The sequence below is a fragment of the Nelumbo nucifera genome, chromosome 8, assembly GCF_055504915.1.
Source record: "Nelumbo nucifera cultivar China Antique chromosome 8, China Antique-T2T, whole genome shotgun sequence".
NCBI lineage: Eukaryota > Viridiplantae > Streptophyta > Magnoliopsida > Proteales > Nelumbonaceae > Nelumbo > Nelumbo nucifera.
The window spans coordinates 15,153,639-15,175,623 of NC_142656.1; the positions used below are offsets into that span (position 1 = coordinate 15,153,639).

At 40.3% G+C, this 21,985-nt stretch overlaps 2 protein-coding genes across 3 annotated transcripts; one reads left to right on the forward strand and one right to left on the reverse strand.

The window, feature by feature from the left end:
• Nucleotides 1-15,143: 15,143 nt before the first annotated feature.
• Nucleotides 15,144-16,061, forward strand: LOC104592462 (umecyanin-like). The gene is made up of 2 exons (XM_010251846.3): nt 15,144-15,436; nt 15,601-16,061. Exons 1-2 carry the CDS (start codon nt 15,256-15,258, stop codon nt 15,969-15,971), a joined length of 552 nt encoding a protein of 183 aa, XP_010250148.2. The 5' UTR covers nt 15,144-15,255; the 3' UTR covers nt 15,972-16,061.
• Nucleotides 16,062-17,455: 1,394 nt separating this feature from the next.
• LOC104592463 (uncharacterized) lies at nt 17,456-19,910 on the reverse strand. 2 transcript variants are annotated; one of them, XM_010251847.3, is made up of 4 exons: nt 19,224-19,910; nt 19,008-19,122; nt 18,787-18,907; nt 17,456-18,637 (listed from the first exon to the last, which is right to left on the reverse strand). In XM_010251847.3, exons 1-4 carry the CDS (start codon nt 19,322-19,324, stop codon nt 17,628-17,630), a joined length of 1,347 nt encoding a protein of 448 aa, XP_010250149.1. In that variant the 5' UTR covers nt 19,325-19,910; the 3' UTR covers nt 17,456-17,627. The 2 variants fall into 2 exon arrangements, with proteins under 2 accessions (XP_010250149.1, XP_088750065.1); XM_088893939.1 differs by having other exon boundaries at nt 18,787-18,923.
• Between the last annotated feature and the right edge of the window lie 2,075 nt (nt 19,911-21,985).

Genomic DNA, 21,985 nt, shown 5'->3' on the forward strand with positions numbered 1-21,985 from the left:
AACCCCAATTTGTTAGTAGGAGATCAGGGTATGGATGTGGGGAACAATTTATTTTAGGGATTCAAGTCCCTGATCCTGATGGGAAATGATCAATCTCCTTTTTAAAGATTGGAAATGGAGATCAACTTTTATCCCGATGGAGATTGGAGTTGGGAGAAGTTGCTTAAAAGTTGGGGTGGGGATGGGAGTATGACCCCTGCATTTGAAGCCGCCCCATTAGGCCATTACCATTCTTCTTAAACAGCAAATTACAATATTAGTTAGCGGTGGTTTTCTTGATTTATAAAAAAATGGAAACACCCCAAATAATCATATTTAATTAATCCATTATGTCCTGAAGAATTGAGTTAAACGAGCTGAATCCGAGCTTTAACAATTCTTGGCAAAATTCAGCTCTATTTATAGACGGTGTGTTGGCGATTCCATCCCATTTGGGCTCCATATTCAGCCTAGCTTGTCTTAGAGCTTCTCCAAGTGATATTCTTCTGCTCAAAGTTTCAACTTTAAATTATCCTGTTTAAGTAACTTATCCCCTCCAGTTGACAGGGATGAGGAGAGCATTCTCGATTTTAATTATTTTATTTTTAATTTTTAAACAAAAAGTAAAATTATAAACATTATAAAAAATCAAGGGGAATGAAAATCCCTATAAGGACAAGGATGAAAATAGCCTTGTCCTCAATGAGAACGGGAATAAAAATTTTCGTAAGGAGAGGAATAGGGAATGGCTCCCCATCACAGCCGCACCCCATTGCCATTCCTAACAACATTCATACAACACATCAGCTTGGGTCCTTATCATTTTCTTCTATTTGGAGCAATGAAGTGGTTAACCACCGGCCATCCATTAGGTGCAGTGTAGGATCCGGGATAATCTGCACTGACCTTAAAAACACATGGTTCTCTAGGTGACAACACTGTCACCTTCGTTATAAAGAAAGGTAAACAAAAACAAACGCTAGCCGGAATAAATGGTAAGGGAAAGACGGAGACATCTTATTATTCCACTAGCCCGGTTTGACGGGCATTGAAACAGTCCAATTTGCCGAATTTATATCTGCGCCCCACGAGTGCCCCATAGCACATCCCAACTGTGTACAGAAAATATTGCCGTAGGGCACTTTGTGGGGCGCCTTTGTGGAGTGCAAATGTGAATTCCAACTTGCCGTGGATGTGCTGGTATATGCCGTACATAGGCAATCTGAACCAACTATGTAGCTAATTTTTGGACTAGCCCACTTTCAGAGCATTCCTTACACGAACCTCACATCATGTCTTGCCGCACATTGGGAACTTCTCCCTTACTTATATTTATTATTCATAGAGAGATGTTCCCAATACATGGTGGAATGTTGCTTTTAGGTCGATGTGAGGAGCAGATCTCAATTCAATTCGGAAGCATTTTTTAGTGGGCCAACAAACAAATCCACTAACCATGTCTGGTTTGGAATTTCGATAGTAATCTACCTTTAGGGATGTCAATGGGTCGGGTTAAATGGTAAACTTGGCTTGACCCAACCCTATAGGATCAGGTTCAAGTTTTGGCTGACCCACCCCACCGGGTCATGATACCTTGCATATAGACCTGTTCATGGGCCGGGCCGGGCTTTTACTCTTCATTAACAGAAATATGTTAGGCCCAAGCCCGAGCCCGGCTCTAATAAAAAGCCTAAAGCCCGACCTAATAAAAAAAATTAGAAATTTTCCTTATTCAATAATCAATATAAATCAGAATTTATTTACATTAAAAAATATATAAATTCAAATTTTATTTATATTAAAAATATATATATAAATAAGGGAAAGAGGGTGTCGAGAAGAAAAATTTGGTTGGAAAAAGAAGGGAAAGAGGTGAAAAAAAGAGGGGTATTCAACTAGGGTTTTTAGGTTTATTTATAGGTCGGGCCGGCTCGGGCTCGGGCCGGGCTATTTTGGCAAATCCCGAGCCCGGCTTGAATTTATTGTGGGCCGGGCTTTTTAGCCCGAGGTTAAGCCCGCGGGCCTATATACCTGTTCAAGCCCATCCGGGGACCAGGCCGGGCCAAGCCGGCCCGTCGGGCCACCCGGCCCATGAACAGGTCTACTTGCATATATACAAAGTATTCTCATAACTTATTCATCTAATTCTTTATAGCCTTAAAGTTTAGGATTTATTTACATATTGATTTTGATTTTTTTTCATTTTTTTTTCAATAGAAAAAAGTGACACCTTACAATCTATAAAACAACTTAAATTAATAGATTTTAGGTCTTCAAAAAGAATCAAAAAATACAATTGAAATGCTAATGGTTGGATCGGGTTGGGTTGGTATAGGGCTAGACCCTATATAGGATTGGGTCGTGTTCAGAAATTATGTATTTTTGAGACGAGACGAGTTGGGTTCAGGTTGGGACACTAGATAGTCAAGTTAGCATTGAGGCAAACCAATGTCGAACCCAACCCGTTGACATCCTTATCTACCTCCTCAACTCCCCCTATGACTCTATGACCCTCTTTATTCGTGTTGGCTCTGCACAGAGCACAACCTACGCACCACATCAAAACCGTGAATTGGGATGAGAGATGTTCCCTGATATGTGTTGTGAGTAGGGGTGAGCAAGAAATACTGAAAAACTAAACCGATCAAAACCGAATCGAAAATTCAGTTAACCAAGTCGGTCGATTTGGTTTTGGTTCGGTATTTTAAAAATTTGAAGGTACTAATTTGGTTTCAGTTAACCAAAATAGAAAACCAGCGGTTAACCGAACTGACCAATATACATATATTTATATATATTTGAAGTATTTTTATATTATATATATATATATATATATTATTTTCTATACATTATAAATGAATAAATATGCATTATATATAAATATATATTTATAATATATAATATATTATTTATTATTTAAAATATAATATTTTATATATATTTCTAGTATTTTATTATATATTTATATATTTTTTATAAAAAAACCAATAAATCGAACCGGTCAACAAGTTAATCGAGCTGAGTCGAGTTCTAATCTAATATTCTAGGCTTGAATTCAATTAGGGACCCAATTTGAGTTTGATTCTAATCGAATTCAAACCTTGGGTTAAGTTTGATTAGTTATTTGAGTACGATCGATAAAAGTTTGTATTGAAGGCTTGGACCTTGAATTGATTAATATATATATTAGAATATAAAAATATATTTTACTGTTCAAACCGAACAAATATAGTTTGAATCGAACTTGAACCTAATAATACGTCTGTCAAGCCGAACCAAGAAATGTCAAAGTTCGGCTTGACACGGCTCGGTTGCACCCCTACACCTGAACTGTTGATTATTTACTTAGGATCGTCGATCCTTCCAGAGCTCTAACTGCACGCATACTTATGCGTATGTTCTCATACGGACTGACCAATCACCATAATCCTAAGATCAGATCGTTGATTTGTGATCCATGGTCAGATTCGAACCCCCAGTTGTGGGGCATGTTGTAGTTGTATAACAGATGGTAAGAAGCAAGAATCGTCGTTTTGCGCCCCACAACGTCTCACAGCACATCCCAGCCGTGTATTGGGAATGATAAAGCATCAACGGGAGATATTCCCAATGCACGGCTGGGATGTGCTGTGGGACGTTGTGGGGCGTATGGGGGCTGAAGTGAACTCAAATTTGAACCGTTACATCGGTTTATCGGTCGCGGTCCGGCGTTGAAATTTGAAACGTTCCGCTACTTCTGGTAACTTGGGTCAGCCGAGTCTTTGCCTCTACGCTTCTTTGTTATTACCACGTCAAGGTCCCAAGTCTGTGGAGAATGGCATTGCATCATCGATCCAAACGGAGTTGATTTCTGCTCCTTCATGGAAGCAGGCAGCAGCAGACCTTCATTCTCATCGCCTTTATAAGTGGGCACTGCGTGGTTATCGAGCATCTCATCCACACCAGAGACCTCCCTCCCTCATCGATCACTCTGCTCTGCTTGTATTTTGAGAGAGATGGCGGGTTCAATGAGTAAGGTTGGATTCTTGATCGTTCTCGTAGCATCTCTGCTACGGTATTCTGCTGCGCAGACGACATATGTGGTGGGTAACAGCACGGGGTGGACCGTTCCATCAGATACAGCCACATACGCAAACTGGGCTTCATCTATAAAATTCATGGTTGGAGACATTTTAAGTAAGATATTAAGAAACTCTGTACTCCCCTCCATTACAATATATACGCGAACTGTACTCTGTTTCAATATTCTTTCTTTCTAATTTAGCTTTCTTAATTTCCAGCTTTCAATTTCCCCACCGGAGAGCACGACGTGGCCAAAGTGACCAAGACAGAATACGATGCCTGCACCTCACAGAGTCCGATCGGTTCCATTCTCACAACCGGTCCGGCCAATATCACTCTAGACTCTCAAGGCGATCACTACTTTATCTGCACCATCGGCCGTCACTGCGCCAATGGACAAAAGTTAGCTATTACTGTCGCGGACACTTCCGGTACCGCCACTCCTCCATCCGGCAGCATTTCTCCATCTCCCACTACTCCAGCAGCCACTCCCAAATCGCCGGCCCCAACATCAGAGACACCCGATGATTGCACTCCCTCCCCGTCACCAGCCCCAACACCCCCTCCATCCGGTAGCTCTTCTCCACCTCCCTCTACTCCCGCCACTCCCAAGTCGCCTGCGCCCGCACCAGAGACACCTGATGATTGCACTCCCTCCCCGTCGTCAGCTCCAGCACCCGGTAATGGACCAACTATACGCACCACTCCCTCATCGTCAACCCCTCCTAGTCCATCATCCTCGTTTGTCGTACTCACCAACTTCCCTACTGTCTTCTTCGCCATGGCCATTGGTTTCTTAGTTTAGATTCTATAGAAAAAAAAACATCGTCCCGTCCGTTAGCTTGCCTCTATCTGCAGGGTTTTTATATACACAAATAACTATTTTTATTAGTTGATTTCACTTTCTTTCTGTAATAATTAAATTTTTGTAGAAGCATAATAATTTAATAATCATCTACGATTTAGTTGGTTAGTGATATCGTGGTGTCAAGCCTGCGACATGGATCTCCCATATAATTATTTATTTAACTTATAAATTGACTCGATGTGTCTCAACATCAACGGAGATAGAGTTTTGACGAATCAACAAAGACAAAGAGCAACTTCATATTGCTCAAAGTAGCCCAAAAAAATGGAATACGGATCTGCCCTCACAAAACACGGACCACAGTATGTATCTGCTTTCAGCTGCATATCGGAAACATTTTCTATCTTTCAGCTGGATATTGGAAACATTTCCATACTTGTATTCATGGGAGATGTTCTCATGTGATTGATTGTAAGGTCCGTATTAGGAGCACATCAAATGATAGCCTTAAATTACCTCTCACGCTTTTATATTCCAAATCGGATTTTCTGCCCACTACTCTCTACGTACCCACACTCTACCCTTCTTGATTTGCAGCTATACATCGCAATGTTGTGTTGTGAGATGTGCGACTGCAGTGTACTGTGGGTAGGGGGGGGGCACGGGAAGAGAAAGTGATTAGGAAATCTAGCTGTTTTATACTCGGACTGCTCAATGTCAAATTGGGTTCCCAACCCAATCGGACCCAAGCCACCACATTAAAAATATAACGGCCCATTTAATGAGATTACAAGGCCCAAGCTAAATTGTCCAATTGTAGATCTCCCCTACAATTTTCTCCTGCTCGAAACACATATAGCGATATAGGACTTCATGCGACCCCAATGAAAAATGTGACCACGCCAGAGTATGTTTTGTTTTGTTTGTTTTTTTTTTTTTCTTTTTTCTTTTTTCTTTTAAACACTGATTTGTTAGGACTGTCCTGCGGCCACGTCGCAAGAAATGCAATCTCCACATATAGTGGGTGACAGTGGCGGAGGAGCCAGGAATTTTCATTTGGGGACATGTTATATAACCTTTTTTGGCTTACTGTAATGAAAAGTTATATTAAGTCTTTTTGGGGTGTTCTACAATATTAATGTTTTGTTTTGATTAGTCTTTGGAATTGATGCATCAGCAATAAAACAAAAATATGTTTTTTAACTTTGTTTTTCTTTTCAAAAGGAAAAATAAGTTGGTTTTGTTTCACAAAACAATATAGGTTTTTGGAATCAACAAAATATTGTTTTTTAAAATAAAAACAAATTCTCTAATATAGAAATTATATGATTTATGAAACATGATATTGAATAATCAGATGAAAACATATCTTTGAAACGAGATTCAAAAATATATTTTTTATTATAATTTTGGAAACAAAAAATACATACACAATCAAGAACATGTTTCTTGTGTTTTTTATTGAAATATTTTGTTTTCAAACAAAATGGTTTTGATTTATTTTTGGAACCAGAAACAAGAAAAACAATTCATGTAGTAGAACCGACCTACATTATAGAGATTCACAACATAAACAACACAAGTAGAACAATGGAGGGAGAGGACACTGATGGGATTACTTTTACCTTGGTATGTCCTCTTCGCAAAAGCAACAAAATAAGATAGCGAGCGGAGGAGGTCGGGTTTGAGGAGAACTAAGGTGAGAGGGTTTGAGTCTATTATAGCTTTTTCTTTTTTTTTTTTGAAAGAAATAACATTTTTTTTTTTTTAATTTTGGGAGTTAGAGTGGAGGGGTGCTAGAGACTTAGGCGCCACAAAGATAGACAGTCACCAGAAGCTGTGTGGACTAAGGTGTCAACTTGTCCCATTAGGTTGTTAAACATGAGAGCCGGATCTGGTCCACACAGAGCATGCCTCACACTGTTCTCATAGCATGTCATCATGAACAACAGAAACATCTCCCTTATTTGTATTTATAATTCATGGGAAGATGTTCCTAATATACGGTGGGATATAGTTGTAAGATTAGTATAAAGCTTTGTGAGGAGCAAATCCCAATTCGTTAAACATAGACACTCAAATTTATTCCACCCGGTGGTATTGAGGCATTTTTATTCACCTACTAGATTTCATGATCAACCGTTGTTTGTGGATGGAGATGCTTCTAATAAGGAATTGAGTTTCTTTATTTAAGTCTTTCATTCCCTTGAGCACTTGACTTGTTCGACCTAATTCCATATGGATCTAAGAAAGAACCAGGTGCCATGCATATTTAGGTTATGTCTGGCATCAATGCCAATTTCTCATAATTTGGTTCCACATGATCAGAGCTAAATTGGCAATTCAAAAATTGTTGATAAATCAGCTATTTGGTTGGTCAATTTTTGAGAAATGGACAAAGCAATCAGAAAACAATTACAAAAATCTGGCGTAAAAGAGGAATCACCATTTTTGATGATTCATCCTTTCAGGCCGGTACTGAATTTTTTTGGATGATGTGGCATCCGATGTGGATAAAAGACAAAGTTCTCATAAAAAAAAAAGTGTTGATAATCACTATCAAACAAATTCATTGCTGATTTTTCAGAAATCATCTTACATGATAGCTATGATACCAAACAAACAATTTATCTGATTTTTGAAAAACCAGTGACCTCACACCACTTATTAGGGATGCAAACAGATCGGATCGGATCTAATAGTACTCTATTTGAATTCAAATCTTATCGGTAAGTCAGTTTTTTGGATCTGATCCGATCCAACTTGTTTTTTTTAATTAATAAATTATTAAAAATAAAATAAAATATATTAATTTAAATAAAGTAAAAATAAAAAATACAAGTATTTTTAATTATTTTCATTATATATATATATATATGTTTTTTAAATTAAATAATATAACAATTTTATAAAAATATAATATAAAAATATATTTATGAAAAAATAAATAACATATATATATATATGTATTATATATATTTATAGTTATAAATATATAATATATATCGGATCAGATCTTCTCAAATTGGATAAAAAATGATCTGATCTAATCCAAATATCCAAACAGATATAATCTGAATTCGACCAAATAGGATCGGATCTTGGATCGAATCAGATCATGATCCGATCCATTTGCACCCCTACCACTTATGTATGGAAAGAATACTGACTTCGCCATGTTTTCATTTTTATGACATTTTATTTTGTATTAGAAATCTATATCTGTCCACTTCCTTTCAATTATCTGTTTACCAAATACTAATGCAAATAGTAATGTAAAATTACTTAAATCTTGTATTTTTTAATAAATACTTAAACGTTAAACCTTGACTGGTTTTCACTAAAACACCCCTTAATGTTTTAAACAATTATGTAGACACACCCCCACTTCGTTTTTTCGGTTAAGTATTTTATAAAGGAGATATTGAAATTTCCACTATGCCCTTGTTGCTCACTCTTTAGGATGCCTGAGCATGATGTTTATGCATGCTAATAGGGTGTGATTGATAAAGTGAACCACGAAGTGAATCACCCCAAAAATAGAATTTTAAAAACTTTAAACCACAATTCAGGACAATTAGCTCAAGTTGTACATTTCGTTATTTATTTAAAATGTGAAGGGATGTTTGAAATACTTCACAGAAAACACAGGGAGGTTAAGGCCTCGTTTGATTTACAGGAATAAGAATTTGGAATCGGAATCTGATTGGGCTATTCCTATTTCAATTGTTTTGTTAGATGAAATTAGAATTTTATTTCCATTCCTGCTGGAATGGCATTCTCCAATTTGAGGGAATGGTCATTTCCTGGCTTTTTCTTGAGAATAAAATCTCATTCCTGTTGATTTCAATTCTCATTCTTATTCTTGTCTAAATCAAATAAAATATGGGAATAGACCATTCCAATTCCAATTTCGATTATGGAGGATTTCAATTCCGATTCCACCTACAAACCAAATGGACCCTAAATAATTTTCTCAAAATAATTATAATTTACTCAATTAATTATTTCACAATTTATTTGAGGTTAGCTTTATCTCACATAAAATATGCAAGTTCACAGTTAAAGAAGGATGCGTTTCAAAATTCCTCTTTGATTCCTCTTGTTAAAAGAAGAGTACAATTATATAATTAAATAATTAATCTATAAGTTAGATATTGATGTTTAAAGGAGCACTCTTGATCAATGCCCGACCAATTCAGATATTGAGGTTTGATCAGAATTTAATTAATAGCTTTACTTTGCAAATAATGACAATAATTTCCCGTGAAGGCAAAAATTGTATAAACACCTTGAGAACATGGAATCCAGCCACACTTTCGGTATATCTTCAATACTTGTATTTTAAGTTTATGGGAAAATATTTATTCCTAATGTGCAGCAAGACGGTATGATTTTAGAGTGTTTGTAGGATTTTTGTTTTCACCGATTGTTTGTCAATTTGTTTTTCTCCCTTTAGTGTGGTGAAGGTTCTAGGGGTTATTACTTTGGTGTTATGATGATGTTCCTCGAGACATTAAGGGGGTATTAAATTGGGTGGTGTGGACTGGTCCGCACCATACTCAGAGTGACAGGGATCAGTCCATACCACAATACAATTTACAACTATTCTGAATTCTGGATAGATTGTTTAGATTGGATTATTCCACACCCATAATGACATTCTGTAGGTGTGGTGTGGACCAATCCATGCTATGCTTTTTAATTCCAAGTATCGCATATACAATTTATGAAGTAATTTACGTAGTCGATCATAAATATATAATTTTTATAATTTATATGATAAACAAATTGAAAAAAAGGTGATGTAACCGTTTCTGGTCACGTACTAATTTTTTTTTTCGTGATGTATCAATTTTTGGCTAAGTACTCCGTCATTTGACCTGCTCCCAGGTGGCCTGTGACTCAAGAGGATGGTGGAGCTCCCTGGTGGTGAGCCACTTGGTGGCAAACTCCCTAGTGGTGAGCTACTTGGTGACGAGCTCCCTGGTGGTGAGCTACTTGGTGACGAGCTCCCTGGTGGGGAGCTATTTGGTGACAAGCTCCCTGGTGGTGAGCTACCTGGTGATGAGCTCCCTGGTGGTGAGCTACCTGGTGACGAGCTCCCTGGTGGTCAGCTACCTGGTGACGAGCTCCCTGGTGGTCAGCTACCTGGTGACGAGCTCCCTGGTGGTCAGCTACTTGGTGACGAGCTCCCTGGTGGTGAGCTACCTGGTGACGAGCTCCCTGGTGGTCAGCTACCTGGTGACGAGCTCCCTGGTGGTGAGCTACTTGGTGACAAGCTCCCTGGTGGTGAGCTCCCTGGTGACGAGCTCCCTGGTGGTGGCCTACTTTGATGAGTTGCTGGGTGCGCTGCCTTGGTGGCGAGTCTCCTAGTGTAGTGCAACCCAACTGCCCTCTGCATGAGATCATCTGCTACTCTTTGCGGACGACGGGAACTGAAGGTCCCATCCTCCCTGCGAGAGATGATCTGCTCATCTTTGTAAACGATAGGAACTGAGGGACCTACGAGAACTGAATTAGAGGACCCGGGGTTGTTTACCCGGGGGGACCACTCCGATGGCTAAGTTAGCACTCTGATAGTAGAGAGCTTGAAGATGATATTAGAGAAATGAGAGAGCTAGAGAGCAGGGGTTACCTCCATTTTTTTATCCTCCTCCCCTCTTGAGGGGTTGGAGCTCTTATATAGCGGTGTTCTGACAGATCTGGTGTAACTGCTTCTGATTCTCTGCCGCAGCCGTTACTTGCCAGGGCTGAGCTGTTGGGCGCAGGTAACCATTGCAGGGTACGACCCTGCCAGACAGGGGATGCTTGTCAGGGACTGGCAGGCACGATGCCGCCTGGCCGTCGGGGGAGCAGTCTCCAAATCTGGCAAGTACGGTTGTCAGGTAGGAAATCTTCCTATGATATGTCGAGCTGCTCTGCAACGAGCTATCTCGCGCCGAGTTACTTTTCACTGAGCTGCCGGTAATGTGCCGAGGTGCTTCTACCCGAGGCAGGCCTTTGTGGCCTAATATGAAGCGAGCTGCTTGTAAGTGGCTAGCTTCTTGTAAGTGTCGAGCTACCTGTGGCGAGCTACCTATGTCGAACTGTCTGTAAATGCTGAATTGCCCCTAAGTGGGGAGCTACCTATGCCGAGCTGCCTGTAAGTGCCGAGTTGCCCCTAAGTGGCGAGCTACCTATGTCAAGCTGCCTATAAGTGCCAAGCTGCCCCTAAGTGGCGAGCTGCCTGAAGGTGGCGAACTACTTATAGCTAGCTCGAGCTGTCTAGTTATCAAGAGGCTGCACTTAGTTGGCATGAGGTGTCAGGTGTCATAATTTCACTGGAGGGCCAAATCCGCCCTCATCATAAACGGAAGTGGAAAAAGTGGGAGTGACACCACCAAAATCAATATCAACAATAGAAACAAAAAGAAAAAGAAACGACGGAGAGGAAAGATGACATACCAGCGGCAAAGAAAGCATGGAGGAGCACTTCGATGGAGGAGACCTCCCTTTGCAGCGGAGCACAGTGGCAGAGCGCTTCAATGGTGGAAAGGTTAACGGTAAAATGTAGGGTTTCGATTGTGAATGTGAAACACATTGCCAATATGTTTGGGAGTGGATAGTGTTGGCTGGTCCCATCCATGCCCAACTAAATTGCATGTTCATCCCATGGCATAGACACACTACCGAATGCCACCTAAGAATCTATCGAGGGAAGATTATATTAACTGTTTTACGAATTGATTGATATATGTATTTTCTTTTTTTTCTGATTTTTTTAAGGGCTATACAGTGGGGGGTAGCCCATCCCCTGACCCAGGTGCATACGGGACTCAATGCCAAGTCTCTGCTATAACCAGCAGGAAACCTTACTAACTAACTGGTTGGCACCTTCTAATTTCTTAATACTTGTAATCTGGGTTGAGAGTGTAAGGATGTGTGCTCTTATAACGAGAGCACCATCGACCTTGCAATAAATTTTTGGGTAAAAAAAAAGATCAACAATCATATGGATCACATATTCTATTTTGAGGACGGCCACTTCATATATAAAAATGCAACAACTCAGTATATCCCTCATAGGACTCACCAGGTCGGATCAAGATTGGTTAATGGCCTTTTTTTAGTTATCAAGCTTCTTTTTTAGAGATCAGCTGTCTAAGATATGGTTTTTAAAACCGACCCAGAGACCAAATTGGTCAGGGTTTGGTTATCGGGTCAAATGGTTCGACCGTTTGAACCAAATGTTCGGACCGTTTTGACAAAAATTAAAAATAAATAAAAAATAAAAGATGGTCAAAACTGTTTGAACGGCTAATTGTCCGGTTCAATGGTTTACTGACCAAAATCAACGGTTTTAGAGGAAAATTTGGTTTTTGGGGAAAACGAAACCGGTCACCTGATCTGTTTCTGGTTTTTTCGGTCCGAGTGTCTGGTCCGATCTGGTTTTGAAAACCATGGTCTAAGAGAATATGTAGATATTAAATTTGGTTTAAATTTTATTGGGAATATTGTTCCTAGGGCTTTTTACAAGATAAATGATAGGTTTATCAAATTCACAAATTGCATTTCGTTAATGGGAGGAACATCAACAAAATTTGAACCAAAATATCTCTATATAAAAAAACGTCCAAAATTTAACAAATCCCTCAAAGGTTAGGATCGTATCCACTCTACCCCTCCGGAAACCCCAGATAGCTAGCTGGGACCAACATTAGATGATGGCTTTTATATAATCATATCTAGTTTACATTCAGTTTCATCCAATATATTAAACACAGATTATTTTTTAGAGATTTACAAGCATCTATTAGAAAAAAAAAATGATAATATCATCTCTAACAATTTTTAAAAGTAGGGGGTGTTCATGGTTAGTTTTGTTTTTGAAGACAAAAACGACTAATGCATCAGAAAAATTACATTATTTACTCCTCTAGTAGGAACAATATAATAAACATGTTAAATTAAATGAGCACTTGATAAATATTTTGACAACTGTCAAAAGTGGTTTTTAATCTTTTTTTAAGGGTAAATAAGTGGTATTTTAAGGAACAGGTGTCAAAAATTTTTCCAAGTGTTTATTGAACATGTTACAACGTTGTGCCTACCTAATCCAAACTGGTTTTTCTGACATGGCATTTGTTTTTGTTTTCAAAAACAAAACTAACCATGCTGTGGTTCATATTTGTTTCAAATGCCAAATTATATCTTAGAAACTATATATAAGTCTAGAAGATCCGATTATTGTAAACATTGTTCGATATTTCAATGACTACAGCTGGAAAAGAAAAACAACCAAATGATTCCTTACAATTTGGAAAGATCCAATTAGAGTAAAACATTATCAAGTGGGTAGATCGTTTTTATAAACTTAAGAATTGTTGCTTGCACCGAATGGTTGCTTACAACTCCAGTAAATCCCCCATTAAAGTAAAAACCATTTGATATATACTATCTACATGTTTGGATTATTTATGAATAAGTTTAAACCAAAATATAGATCAAATAATTCTTTAGAATTCTAAAATCCCCCCCCCCCTATAGCTTTCAAACAGGGCCGAGATAATTATATTATACCTTGGGGTTTCTCTCTCTCAGTGATGAACATGGGCTGGGCCACACTTTGCACCTATGATAAGGATTATAGCCTAGGTCCAGCCTTACATCTTTTGAACTGCCCATTTTTTATAAGTGGGTGGAGATGATAAAACTGTGTAACGATGGACCCAAGTTTCAAAATATCGATATGTATCGGCTCATATTGGCCAATACATATCATATTGGGAGCTTTCCAATATACCCCTATAGAGGGTATATCGGAGTTTTCACCGGTTCAGGGGGTGGACGGACCTTAAACCGAATCCCCTAAACCGAATTAAAAAAAAAAACTACTATATTGGGCATATCAATATTTTAAACCTTGGATGGACCCAATAATTTTGAACTACGTTTTAGGTGTTCATGGAAATAGTGTACTTAATAAACTCTTGTTAGACCAGTCCGGATCTCTAACAATCAAAAGGATTTTGTTCTAACCAATGAGGATTGATCAAAGTTCAGATGATGATGGGTTTCCATTACTAAAATTATTACACTGACCAACCCATTAGAATTCATCCAAATTCATGATGTCGTTTTGATTGATAAAATTAAAGCCTTTTTACAGTCCACTCCATTCAGAATTCAAAAATTATTAATTCCCCAAATGTGGATATTTATTCCAAGCTCCCTCCATAAATAGCATCCTCTCCGTGAATTAGGAAGATCTTTATTTAAAAAATAAAAATAAAAATAAGACATCAAATTCAAGAAAATTAAGAGTTCCAAACATGGTTTTTAAAACTGAATCGGTCAAAGGTCCGGTTACCAGTTCTAACGGTCTGATCGTTCGACCTGAACGATCGGCCCGTTCTGACAAGAAAAATAAAAAAATTAAAATTTTAAAAAACGATCAAAATCGTTCAAACAGTTTGAATGATTAACCGGCCAATTCAGTGATTTGCTAACCAAAATCAATGATTTTGGAGAAAAAAACAGAGGAAAATGGAGATGACCGATTCCCGGTTTTTCCGGCTGACCATCTGGTCCGGTCTGGTTTTAAAAAACCATGGTTCCAAATAAACATGGGCAGCCAATTAACATTAACAAATTAAGAATAGAATAGAATTATCCTTTCAACGTAACAAAGGGTATTAACTCTATTCCATGCACATTTTGCGGATCTCATTCTCATCTTTGATTATTTTAGAGTCTTTGTATCAGAAGATTGAGAGAGAGAGAGAAAGGATATTTAATTATTTATACGTTGACATATTTGGCCTATGGCGACAAGCACGTGGTGGACCACTAAATGGGGAAAAGATGAAATATTTCAAGAGCACATTATCTTTTTGAATTAGTAACATCTCCCGTGCATAATATTATGTAAGAAGTATATAACTGTGTGGGTAGATGTGGGCAGTAAATCGAAACTCAAAAGATGAGAGTTTGTAGCTTTCTCCAACCCCACGCCCACGCGCCTGTTTGAATCTTCAAAAGTCTTTGCATTATCTGCTGGCTGGGCATGGCGGCCGACGACTCCACTCTTCCCCTTCCCCGTCGGTGAAGGCGAGGGCGGAGGTAGCTAGGTTAGGTACACCATTTCATGGGGGATGAGTGGACGACGACTTCACAAATCACAACCTCTAGTCAACGATTTTGACTGAATCCGCGTTCTAAATATCTCTAAGACCCAAATACACGCGGCATCAAACCAGCCATTGATATTCACCAACGTCTTGGAAGCTTCAGACTCCTCTATAAGAACTCAAGCCTGAAGCCTGTTTCACCACCTCAAACAAAGTTGAATTCCTTGTGTAGTTCACACTTCACAGAGAGAAAAGAGTCAGGGACGACCTGGTGAACACAAGAGTCTGAGATCGATGGCTTGTCGCATGGGTTTCATCGGCTGCATGTGCATGGTGGTTGTAGCAGCCCTGCTTCAGGGTGCAACCGCAGCAACATACATCGTCGGTGATGACAAAGGGTGGAAAGTTCCCGACTCCACTGATTTCTACACCACATGGACTACGAACAAGACCTTCCAGGCCGGTGACATACTGGGTAAGGATTCTTCTTCAAAATCCCAACTCCCCCACTTCCATTTTTTCTTCAATTAAGCTCTTTAGTCATGGCTTTCAAAGAAACGAGCTTCACTGGACACAGAATATATATACAGAGCTTATCTGTTTTTTTTTTCTAATTTATTCATTTTTCCTGTTGTCCAGAGTTCGACTTCACCACCAACGAACACGATGTGGCTCGAGTAACAAAGGCTAATTATGATTCCTGCACCAAGACACCCATCGGTTCCATAAATCAAACTGGCCCGGCAAACATCACCCTTGGAAATGAACCCAACTACTACTACATCTGCACCATTGGCAGCCACTGTCAAAATGGGCAGAAGCTGGCAATCACCGTTAGTGGCTCTTCAACCAGCACCAATAATACTTCCACCCCGACCGCCTCCCCCACCCCCACCCCCACCCCCACCACCACCTCCACTCCGCCTCCACCGCCAAGCTCTGCCTCCTCTCTTGCCGTTGGCGGCTTCTCTGCTGTGTTGTTCTCCCTCGCAATCGCATTCTTACACTAAGCAGATTTTCTGCCTTATGTTTGTTACTCGATATATGTTGAATTGTTATTTCATGTTTTCAATAAATAGAAATAGTTGGGTTCTCATTAATTTCTTTTTTCCTAATATAAAATATGCATTAACTTAATCCTGGACCAATTCGCCAATTTTGGGATTTTCATTTTCCACGTCCAAATCACGACTCACGAGGATACTAACTTTATTCAACAAACAAATTGAACACGAGGGGATAAATAAATTTGATTTGAATTATTTTATTATCGTATTCTATGCCAAAATGGACAAATTAAACTTAGACCAGCAATAAGGACACCATCCATTGTACGAAACTCTCTCTCCCCCCTTGTGGAGTTGTGGGGGCCAAATCCAGTGATACCTTCTCGACGACAGAGGAACAAAGGCAGAGTATTTTAGATGAGCCTCTGTTTTTGTTGACTCGATTATATATGATAGATATAATAGGTGGGCAGCATGAATTGTAACCATTCAGTAGCTTCTCCCTGGAATTAATCAAACCAAGCCATCCGGCTAACTTCAAAGAACCAACCAACCACATTTTTTTATACTGGAGGAGCTTAAGCATAAGCATCAGACTGGTTGAGTACAGTACAGGACTCAATAAAACATCTATAATGCCATCTTCTCAACAACACTGTTGCAATATATGGCGTTCTCAACCCCTCAGACCCTTATTACCAACCACTATTTGATCCCCACACAGACACAGTTAATGGTTGGCTTAGGGAATGACATAACATAGCTAAATCCGCTCCCCCAATTCAATGTTTAGCCATGTTTGGAAAGCCAGAGCAATAAAACAGTTTTAAGTAAAGAAAACCCAGAACTGAGATCTGATGTAAATCAGCACCCTAACATAAACCATCAAGAGGACCTCCCCTGTTCTTTCTCTAGATATCTTCGAATCATGTACTGTAGCCTGGCCGCCACAGAGAGCAAAATGGAAGAACAAACAGCAAGTCCACAAATAAGAAAGCCACAATGGAGACCAAAATTGCAGATTTATCCACAAATTTGGTTGTGGGAAATCCTACCAATGACAACAAAGATCAAGTACATTGCGTTATCTTGCCAAGGAGCAAAGGAATCTAATATCAGTGATGTAAGATGGATCGTCCTTGACACTATAGGTCCACTTTGTCTCTCCTCTTAATAATTAAGCATTGCAGCGACAGATTTTGACGTGCAAAGATTTCTACCACACCAACTCTGAATTGGGTAGACCAATACCCATGGATAAACAAATAATCAGTCATTCCCATCCACTTAGAATTCTTAAGGAGCGTTAGTGTCAGTCTTTTTCCCAAGGGAATATGTTTCAAAAAATGGATCTAAGCTTCATGTTCAAACATCCAAACGTTACTTTGGAATGAAGCATGTTTAGAGGCAAGCTGCTTACACAAACAGTAGTTAGTTTTTTCAAGGCCTGGTAGTTTTTTAATCAAACTCAGAATCTCTATTTACACTTTTTCATTGTGGAGACAGTGCAGCTTGCTGCTCAAGTCACCAATTCATCATCAAGCATGACAAAACAACAATTGAACATACAAAATCGTTGCACAAAAGGCTGCTTAGAAATAGGGTCCTGGATCAACCTCAAGATTTCAAAATGTATGTACTACAAAACAAATTCCCTAGCTACAGACCTGGCTTCTTCATTCTCGCAAAAAATTGGTCGGATGGAAGCTTTGGTTGCCAGCAAAATTGCCCATCCTCAGCAGAGCTACTACCCGTGGTCTTAAGCTTCTTAAAGGGTGCATCTAGATACAGACCTCCTTCACCCTCAGAACTCCATTTACTAGAAGAGGATTCCAAAGGATCATCAGCATTGTCCCTGGGGAAGAAGCAAAACTCCTTTTCGTTTTGTGGGGACGAATCGCTAAACTTGCTCCCCTCTTGAGAACTACTCGAACCAACGTCTTCAACCTCATGAACCCAGCGGTTCTCTGCGGCAATGCCATCAGTTGATAGCGGACCCAAACGCAAGGATAAGTCGCACTCAGGCTCAGGAGGCCTCTCAGGAACGTTCTGTGGGTCTGCTTGAACTGTTGTGGTTGGAGTTTTAACAGGCACACCACAGGGGAAGAAATTCTCCAAGACACCCCTCTCAGCAGGCTCCCGAGCGGAAGTGGACGGAACACAAGGTGGACCGACAACCGTATTGCGGTTTGAAACTTGGGGGGTTTGGAAGCTCAACTGGGGCTCCTTAGTTTGAATGACTGTGCCATAATACAATGGATAAACGCAACCCAAGTTCGATTGGGGGTAAGTTTCTGCTCTGAAGGATTGGTTACCGCCAGACGGACGGAAACTGCCGGCGGGAAAACGGAACTCACGAGATGTTGATGTGGCGGGATTGTTGTCTCGGGTGACAGGAGTGCTGCATTCCGAGCCTAAACGAGGGGAGTGCATAGTTGTCGGTCTTGTGAAGGTCGAAGTCGAATAATACGGAAAGAACCGCGGGGAGGTTGTTCGATCTCCGGACCGGAGTGGCAGTAAATGAGGGGGACCTCTATGGGTTGTGCTGTCGGGAACTCTCGGAGGGACAGAGGTGGGTTCTTGCGCGCTGGGGTTCAGGTAACACCTCGGGTTACTGTGACGCTGGCTCCGCGATGCTCTTCTTGGAATGCATCCTAGATGAAGCGCGGCTGAACAAAAATAGGGGGAAAGCAAAACAGAAACGAATTACACAATGTATCTCCTTTTCAAACTGGCAAAAAATGACAACAACCCAACTGCGCAATTGTGGGTTGGATCGGACAAGAAGAAGAAGGCGTAAAGGAAAAAAGAGGTGCACCTTCAATACAAGGCTGAAGAAGGTTTCCTTCTCCTGTTTCAGTGCTCTCATCCCTGCGAATAATCGTGTTAATGGCATCGTTCAACCGCTCCCAAAGCGTCTTGAGATCCATGTACTCCGCCTAAGTAAAGAAAAACCTATAAGACGAGAAAAAGAAAACTAGAGAATCGAAAAACCGTAAGCGAAACCCAGCCAAGGTTAAGTGAAGTAAATGTAAGAACCTCAGAATTCGCTTTGGAGTACATGATTTCCTCTGCTCTCAAGACAACAATAGGGAGTTTCTCCTGCCATTCCTTGTTCTTCTTAGTTGCAGCGTTATGGATCTCATTGACGACCCTAATCAAACATATGGCAGAACATAAGAAAACAACAACAACAAGGATAAGGGGGTTTTCAATTTTTGAGGTGCGGTGGGGGAGACGGGACAGGAAACAAACCTGAAAATCTCTTGAATGAGAGATCCTCTCATGGGTTGGTGCCTATCGCTGTGCCAGGCTCTCCTCACACATTCATACGGCCTAGGGCCTGGCCTTGGCATCGTCGCTAACAACTGAAATCCAATTGCAGGAAAGAGGTAATACGAGACTAATTCCGTTGCGTGGCGGAAAACAAATTCCAAACAGAGGACTTGTTCAGTTCTTGTTGCTTCTGCTCTTGCCGGGTTTCCCCTCTGCAATCCCCACTTGCGAGAGCACCCTTTATTCTGAGCAACCCAGAATACCAGACTTGAAACAGCAAGAGCGAGGGACAGAGAAGGATTGGGTGGGGAGGGGTGAGAGGGGTTATGCTGCCGAGTCTTTGCTTTTCCCTTCTCTCCTTTATTTTTTTTTTCCTGTCCTTCGCTCAATAATTTAACGGGCTTACCAATGCGGGTGGGTGGTGTCCCCCACACATCCACATGCCTGCCCCCCAACGGGTATTACATCTTTCCCTTCTCCCCCCCCCTCCTCCTTTCTCTCATTCTCTCTCCCTCTCTCCCTCAGTCCCTCTCCCTCTCTAAAAATCTGGTCTCCAGAGACCAAAACCATTAATAAATTTGGAGAGGGAAGGGGGGGGTTGGGGCTTTTTTGATCGGGGTTTGATCACATTGTCACTGTCGGTAGCGCCTAACCAACCCCAACCTCAATTGTTTCCTGTGGAGATATCATGATTTTAATCTCTCATCAGTCTGCAAAAGGTGTCACCGTGCACTCAGAGGCTTGCAGTCAAGAGCTCAGCCATTGGATTCTAATCCCTTCAAACAAACCACAGTTCACAGTAGTACTGGATAAGCATGGATGGAATGGGGTCATGGGGATGGACGCCCTACCAAACCCCAGTGGCCTTTGTTTTCTTTTAAAGGGTCTCAGGCTCAGGGAATTCCATTCCATATTTCAACACATGGGCTCGCTCTCCTCTCCACACAGTCGAGCTCTTTTGCCACCCTTTTTATCCTACTTCCATCTTAATATTCAACGTCAGTGTTCCCTTGGAATCTTTTAACAGTTCAGTACTCCTATTGCACAAATGTTTTTGAGAGCTGTCAAGCTTTTTTGCAACATTCTCCCTTGAATCCAACAGCTTCATATTCAATGGCACAAACTGGTTTGAGAGTTGGTCAAGCATTTTTTTTTTCTGTTGCCAAAAGCTTAGGTCACACAAATGTCTTCCATCTCATGGTTTGCCAAGTGTCTCATTTGTTGGGTTCTACACCAGCCAAATGCTGGGAACCCAATGGATTAATTTGACCAAATTCCACCTTATTGAAACTTGGTTTTTAACTGTGAACAAAAGAATCTGTTTTTACTGTGCACATGTTTGAACCATAATGCAAAAGCTTTGGAGCTGTTGGGGGGGAGAAAGAATGGCTGAAATAAAAGCTCCAGTTCATGGTTGATTGTGATGAATTGATATTTTCACAAGCACTGGAAAGCCTAAAGTGGGACAGATTCAATGGTGTTGGTGGGTCCTAGAAAATGACACCTGACAAAGTTGTGGAACCCCAAAGCTGAAACTTTACGTCACGTCCTGTAGCCCAAGACACAAGACAACCTCTCCAGACTAGTGTTTCATTGTCCTTTCTCTTATCTTTTCTTCTAAAATTTGCTTAAGCATGCAAAATTCCCTTGTTTTTTTTTATTTTTTTACTTAAATGCCTCACAAATTATCTTAATTGCAGTCTTGGTGGGCTTGCACCATGCATCTCCAAGTCCGACATTGAAATGTGGGACCCACTTGAGATTACACAGTGTTGCAGCAGTTATAACATTAAAAAGGCGTCCGTCCAAGTGGGGGAAGGAAAAGCTTGCATATTCACCATTCTTCTCGGTTTTCATTTTGGGGTAAATTATAGATGTGCTTGAGCCTTGAAGGCTGCAGAAACAGAGAATCTTACACCTGAATAACCCAAGCCTTTGCTACCTAACCCAAACTCCTCCAGGCTCCAACAGTCTGAGCCTTCTGATTATACTTCACACCAGGGAACAGATATTGGTCAAATCATCATTAGAATAGAAATTTTAAATAATAAATGTCATTTGTGCTCCCATTATCTCTTATCTTTTTAATATTTTTTAGGTTTTATAGGCAACAGTGTATCTAATCTATGACATGAAAGACTATGGGGTCATCTAAATTACTTTTCTGGGTAATTTGTAATTTGCCCATAAAAAATATACAGGAAAAGGCATACCCAACTTTTGTTCTCTAGGTGTGAAAGGAAACCTGCTTCATAATTATATTGATTGAGCCATGAGGAGGGGATCTCTCATGAATGGCAAACTGAAATTAGTATATAATGTACTTTGCCCATAAAAAATTGAAATCATAAATTATATCTAAGAACAATGAACCAAGAAAAATTAAAAATACAAAGATTTGATTATTTAAATCTAATGTTAACTTACTATAGAATGTTACTTGATGTAATCGTTTTTGGTCACGTATCATTTTTTTTTGTGATGTATAAATTTTTTTGGCTAAATACATCGTTATTTGACCCGATGGTGACGTTTCTTGGTGATGAGCTACTTGGTAGCGAACTCCCTGGTGGAGAACTGCTTGGTGGTGACCTCCCTGGTGGTGAACTGCCTGGTGGCGAGCTCCCTGGTGGCGAATTGCCTGGTGGTGAGCTGTCTGGTGGCGAACTGCCTGGTGGCGAGCTTCCTGGTGGCGAATTGCCTGGTGGCGAACTCCCTGGTGGCGAACTGCCTAGTGGCGA

Excerpts from the sequence above, each read along its gene's own strand:
- LOC104592462 (XM_010251846.3), top strand. The coding sequence starts at position 15,256 with ATGGCTTGTCGCATGGGTTTCATCGGCTGCATGTGCATGGTGGTTGTA. Across the intron at positions 15,437-15,600 it reads CCAGGCCGGTGACATACTGG|AGTTCGACTTCACCACCAAC; the intron begins GTAAGGATTCTT and ends CCTGTTGTCCAG.
- LOC104592463 (XM_010251847.3), bottom strand. The coding sequence starts at position 19,324 with ATGCCAAGGCCAGGCCCTAGGCCGTATGAATGTGTGAGGAGAGCCTGG. Across the intron at positions 18,908-19,007 it reads ACTCCAAAGCGAATTCTGAG|GCGGAGTACATGGATCTCAA; the intron begins GTTCTTACATTT and ends TTCTTTACTTAG. Across the intron at positions 18,638-18,786 it reads TCTTCAGCCTTGTATTGAAG|CCGCGCTTCATCTAGGATGC; the intron begins GTGCACCTCTTT and ends ATTTTTGTTCAG.